At 38.6% G+C, this 6,000-nt stretch overlaps 1 protein-coding gene across 1 annotated transcript in view; it reads right to left on the minus strand.

Annotated features, from left to right (window-relative positions):
- Window positions 1–6,000, minus strand: part of TTC27 (tetratricopeptide repeat domain 27) — a 244,492-nt gene that overhangs the window by 50,989 nt on the left and 187,503 nt on the right. Inside the window, exons 14-15 of the mRNA XM_044663689.1 lie at window positions 3,223–3,321; window positions 2,109–2,161 (exon numbers count right to left, since the gene is read on the minus strand). Of these exons, the coding sequence (XP_044519624.1) occupies window positions 2,109–2,161; window positions 3,223–3,321 (152 nt within the window). The remainder of the gene's footprint in view (window positions 1–2,108; window positions 2,162–3,222; window positions 3,322–6,000) is intronic.

Raw genomic sequence — 6,000 nt, forward strand, 5'->3', positions numbered from 1 at the left:
ACTAAAGCTCAGGCAATTAAGGCAAGAGATAAGAGTATTCAGTGTATAAATGCATACATGTGAATATACATATCTGCCTTAATGATGATAAATTAAACACATAGGAGCTGGCAAAGTCACTAAATGAGAGAATATAGAGAGGGGAAAAAAGGGCTAGGACAAAAATTTGGGGATATACCTAAAATGTGATGATGGTTCAACAAAGAAGACTGGGAAGGTTTAGAAAGGAGAAGGATCAAGAGCCCAGAGTAAACAATAACCAAATATTTGACAATCCAGGAGCTTGACTTGATCTCCCTTCTGTTCATATACTCTACTCTGTTAATTTAAGAAAAAATAAGCAAAGGCAACCTTCTCTCATTTAGCCCCAGAGCCTAGAAAGGGAGGGTTCTGCTCAACGGATACCTCTTCTATAATCAGCAAGTTCTTCCTTATCCTTATAATAATCACCATATGCTAAGATGAAAAAAATCCCTTGGCCTTTTACTATCCCTCTTTTTTATTCACATCTTGCTTAGCCCTACTCCAGTATAGTACTGATCCCCTTCATTCCCTCTCTTTCATCATCATCTCTGAATTGCCCTTCTCACTCAACCCCATTCTACCATTAGCAACTCCCATTCAATCTAGATTTTTTCCTGTCACATTCTTTCCCTCTTATGTTTACAGAAACCTGGCTTCCTCTGCAAGACATCATCATTTCCCCATCTATTTTCTCCAGTATTATATAATCCTTTTTTCATGCCCTGGGTCAGAAGAAGTAATAAGCACACTCCTTGATCCTCATTGTCACTTATAAACCATCCCTCTGTTGCCTTCTATACAATTTAAAAGAAATTTTCATGTTTTCCTCAGCTTTGACACTGCTATCTTTTTTTTTATCCTAATTTACCTCCTCTTCCTGCCACCTTTTCTGACAAGTCTTTTTAAAATCTGAGTTTGTTGGTGAGAGATCAACACTGATCTCTTTAACAATTCCTCCTCCTTCTCTTTCCCCAAGTTGTTTTTCTTCATTACTTCAGAATTTCATTCTTGGAAGTTTTTTTTTTCAAGCCCTTACCTGCTGTCTTAGAAGTAATACTAAGTATTGGCTTGGTACAGGCTAGGCAATGGGGGTTAAGTGACTTGCCCAGAGTCACCCAGCTAGGAAATGTCTGGGGCCACATTTGAACCCAGGACCTCCTGTCTCTAGACCTGGTTCTCTATCCACTGAGCCACTCAGCTGCCTCTCCTCCCATTGCACTTCTCTGGCAGTCTCTTACTCAGAGCGGAAGCTTAATACCTTGCTGGCTAGTCAGATGGTGACACTGAGCTACATAGGGCTTGCCTCTTTATCTGTGAGCAGCAGCCCCGGTCATCGGTCTCTGAGGGAAAAAGGGGCCCCTGCGTCTAAGGGCTCAGGTCCAAGACACAGTTAGTCACTTGGAAGCATGGGGAGCACAAGCCACCTTCTGTGTATGGCAGCACTGCAATAAGCCTACAGGGAGATGGCTGGAATGGGAAGACCGGTGAACCTGAAGCCCTGTCTCCTGTACTAACAGCCTGATTACAGGTCACATTCAGAAACTTATCAGTAATTATTTTAATTAAAAGCCCATAGCTAACATAGGTAGACATTCTATTTCAAAAATATTAATACAGTACTGCATTAAATTTTATTTCACTGTGGAGCAGGGAAAAACTGAAATGTCTATTTTTAATAAATGCAATTGGAAGAAAGAAGAGAGAGACCTACATTCACTGAAACACAGTAAATATTTGATAAATTTAATAATAATATTAAATATTTAATAATAATAATATTAAATAAAAATTGTTTAAATTTATAGGCTTGCCATTATGGATTTAATATTCAAAAAAAAACAACTTTTTATTACAGAATTGACATTTTTCATAAGTAAAACTCAAAAGATATATCATTATGGCTATTAAATTAAAAAGCAAGCCCAAGACCAAACTTATGTGTAAGCATGCTAAAAATCAGTGAGTGGGAAAAAGTCAAAGAGTAATAAAAACTGTGGGAGTGAGAAGTTCAACAGTAAGACAGAAGGAAAACTGATTTGTTTACTTTGGAAGCACTGTTCCTCTTAGTTGTTTTAAGTACTTACTTTTGTTTTAATCTGATATAAGCAGTAGATAAATTATTCCATGCCTCAGCATTCTATAATGATAAAAAAAGAGAATGTAATTAGAAAAATTAAGTATTTCTGATTTGTTGGAAAGAATGTTTGCATCTCAAAATATGGTATCTTTAATATCTTTGTTTCTTTTTCAAGAAAATAACTTATGGTTCTAAGAAAATTAACAATTTTTATAACAAATTTTAAATTTAATATTCAAAATGTTTATCAGTGTACTCAATTTGAAAAAGCTATAATAACAATAGTGCCTTGTACACAGTGGGAGATTAATAAAGAACTGTTGGACACAGCAATTTAAGATTTATTTTCCATAAAAAGTTGAGGGAGTCCTGTTACCATGCCTTAACATGGTCTTTTTGAGAGAGCCAAACATGAATTTAAGTTTTCAACTCTTTACCAAAGAAGAATTTCAGTAACTGTATTAATAATTAAGCATGAACTATTAGTATGGGCAGTACATAATACTACCTGAGAATAAGAACATAGTGACTAGGAAATTTTATTTTAGTGCAAGGCATGGATAAAACAGAGACGTCTTTTTAAACTAACAGCTCTAACTAACAACAACAATAATAAGGTTAAACATAAGTTACCTCATTTGATCCTCCCAATAATCCTCTATGGTAGGTACCAGCTGATCGAAATGTTTTCTTCATTAAAACAAGAAAACTATACTTATGTTAAGAGAACAGTATCCTTCATCTCCAGACTTCAGGGTAACCTTGGTTTGGGATATATTCTATTTCTTTTTATTCCTGTCTCCCTTAAGAAGTAAGAGCCAGGCCTAGAGACGGGAGGTCCTAGGTTCAAATCTGACCTCAGACACTTCCCAGCTGTGTGACCCTGGGCAAGTCACTTGACCCCCATTGTCTAGCCCTTACCACTCTTCTGCCTTGGAGCCAATACACAGTATTGACTCCAAGATGGAAGGAAAGGGTTCAAAAAAAAAAAAAAAAAAAAAAGAGTGGTTTCCAGCCAAAAGCACAGCCTTCTGGGGAACTGGTACAATGGCTAAAAGTCTGATTAGGGACAATCATTTGTACTTGTGACAGAGAAAGAAAATCGATAAAACCAAGCATACATCAGGCTCCAATGTCACGCAGCGCTGAAAGGCCTTTGCTGAACCTCCCCAGTCTTCCAGTGCTATATAAGCACAGCCTAGAGAAAACCAAACTCCCAACTGAAAAGAAAAAAAAAAAAAGTCGTCGTCAAAATCACTCTAGCATAAAGATAAAATTAAATAACTATTTCCAAGGGGCAACATTAAGCAACATTTATAATGCTATAAATAGATGGGTCTTACTCCAAATGTCATGGATAGTGTAGAAACATTAACTTGCCTTGATTTTTATTTTGCAATTTGGTCTCCCTTAAACACAGTTAGGTCAGTAACTAAAAATAGTAGAAAGAACATTAGTTTCAGAGTCAGAAGATCTGGGTTCAAATCTTACTTCCATGACTTGCCCAAACAAGTCACAATTTTTTTGGACTTTTAGTTTCCTCTTTTGTAAAATAAAGGCATTATAACAGATGGCCCCAAGGTGACTCAATGGATAAAGAGTCAGCCTGGAGATGCAAGGTCCTGGGTTTGAATTCTGATCTCAGATGCTTCCTAGCTGTGTGATCCTGGGCAAGTGATTTAATCTCCATTGCCTAGCCTCTACGGTTTTGTCTTGGAACCAATACTTAGTATCAATTCTAAGACAGAAGGTAAGGGTTGTTTTTTTTTTTTTTTAAATAATATCATTTGTCCTCTGAGATTTTCACTAGCTTCTAGAGCTATGATCTCATGAAATAAGAGTTTAGTATGTCTTTGGCTATTTTCATAGTTAACAGAAAATACAGAAAGATGTTCAATTTATCTTCCACAAACATATAAACTTTAATACTTTAGTCCTTTAAAAAATGTTAGTTAAAATATCACAAAATTTTAGAATATTTTAAAAAGTACCACAAGGCATCAGAGTATCCCATCCACCTATTTCATTTTACAGATGAGGAAACTGAGGCAAAGAAAGGTTAAAAGACTTTCCTAAGAACACTTCATGATTCAGTGGCAGAAAAGGGGCAGAAACCAGGGCTCAGCCTTCCACTGAAGTTCTCTTTTCCTCAAAGGATGCTTCTCTTCTCTTGAATAACAGTTAATGTTACTATGTGGAATATAAAATGTATAAGAAACAAAATATCAGTTCTTATTTTAAGTCATCTCCCCAAGTCCAGTATAGAATCCTATTTATAAATCTTTCCAATTAGAGCCTCTCCAATAACAAATCAGGTCAGCATCTTTATGTACAAGTGTGTGTAAATATATAAATGCGTGTGTGTGAATAAGAACAGTCAATTTGAAAAAGCATTATTATGCTGACCGTGCTGTATACACAGCAGGGGATTAATAAGTGATTGTTGGATTGCACTGAGCTATTTAGGATTTATTTCCCAGAGAGAGTTGCTTGCTGTGGTGGGTAGAGGACTTACAAGGAACAAGTTACATCTCTCCTGCCTGCCTTAAAAAAAAAAGCTTCAGGACATTCAATAGAGTACCCTGAAGCTAAACAGGAAAGAGCTCTGTAGTATAACCAGTAGCTCAACCATGCCAGGGACATTCTGTCATTTACCAAAGGAAGGAATAGGTTAAGGGCCACCTCCTACAGGAAGCCTGTCCTGATCTGCTCAGTGGTTACTACGTTCCCACTAGAATCACTTTGTGTGTTTTGTGTTAAATTTTCTGAACACTAAGACTCCCCAAAACAGAAAATAAGCTCAATAGAAAGAATTAGGCTGGGTTGTTTGTTTTTTTTTTGCCTGTACCTACCTTTGCTCATTCTTCACTTTTTAAGAGGAGCAATGATAAATCACAAGGTAACGTCTTGATTTATGAGTGAATTGGATTTAAGTAAGGCAGCACTGCACAAAGTCATTAACCTCACTTTCTGTTTACCTACATCTAGTAAATATTTAACAAATGCTGAATAAATGAATGGACTCAAAAATGTGAATTACCAAGCCTTTGTCCAAATCTAAATGGATATGTCTCACACGGAACACACAAATGCCCTTTCTTTAAAAAAAAAAAAAAATTTAGGTTCTGGGTTAAGATGGCGGCAGAGTAAGAAGCAGCTCTTAACCTCTCCTGACCGAAACACACAAAACTCCTCAAGGGGACATAAAAACAAGTCCAGACGAATGGAGGCACCCCACAACAGGGCACAGCGTGGAAGGTACGTGGAATCGAGGCATTTCCATGCTATAAAGGGGTGAAACAGCTCTCACTAAATCGCGGGCTGAGCAACCACCACACCCCCACCCCCTCCACACATAACACCTATAGCGCCGAAGCCAGCTAAAAAGAAATAGAGCAAGTTTGGGGCACCCATCGAATCATTGGCAGCTCCGGGGCCTGTTCCTGAGAGCAGCAAGATTTAGGACCCCAAAAAACTAACGAGCGCACACAAAATGTGAGCTCGGGAGCAGGGGGCAAAGAGCGGACGAAGGGCGCAGAGCTCGGGCGCAGAGCACGGGCTCAGAGTTCAGGCGCGGGCGGAGGCGTGGGTGGAGGCAGACACAGCCACGAGCTAAAGCTCTGAAACCCTGAGTGGGGAACCAGCGCAGACGGGTATACGACTGTGGAAGCAGCGCCCTGAGACTTGTAAAGAAACCTCTGACAGAGGATCAAGCAAGGAGGTCCACCAGGGGGCTTGACCTTGGAAAAAACCAGAACTCAGACCTCAGGAGCCAAAAGACCGCGGACAGACCCTGAGCGCGAGGATAAACCTGAGAAGCTGCTGGGCTAATGATGGCTACCCAGTCTCAGGAAGTTCAGAAGAGAAAGATTAACAACAAGAAAAAGAAGTCTTTAACA

Source organism: Gracilinanus agilis, chromosome 2, assembly GCF_016433145.1.
Source record: "Gracilinanus agilis isolate LMUSP501 chromosome 2, AgileGrace, whole genome shotgun sequence".
NCBI classification, from domain to species: Eukaryota; Metazoa; Chordata; class Mammalia; order Didelphimorphia; family Didelphidae; genus Gracilinanus; species Gracilinanus agilis.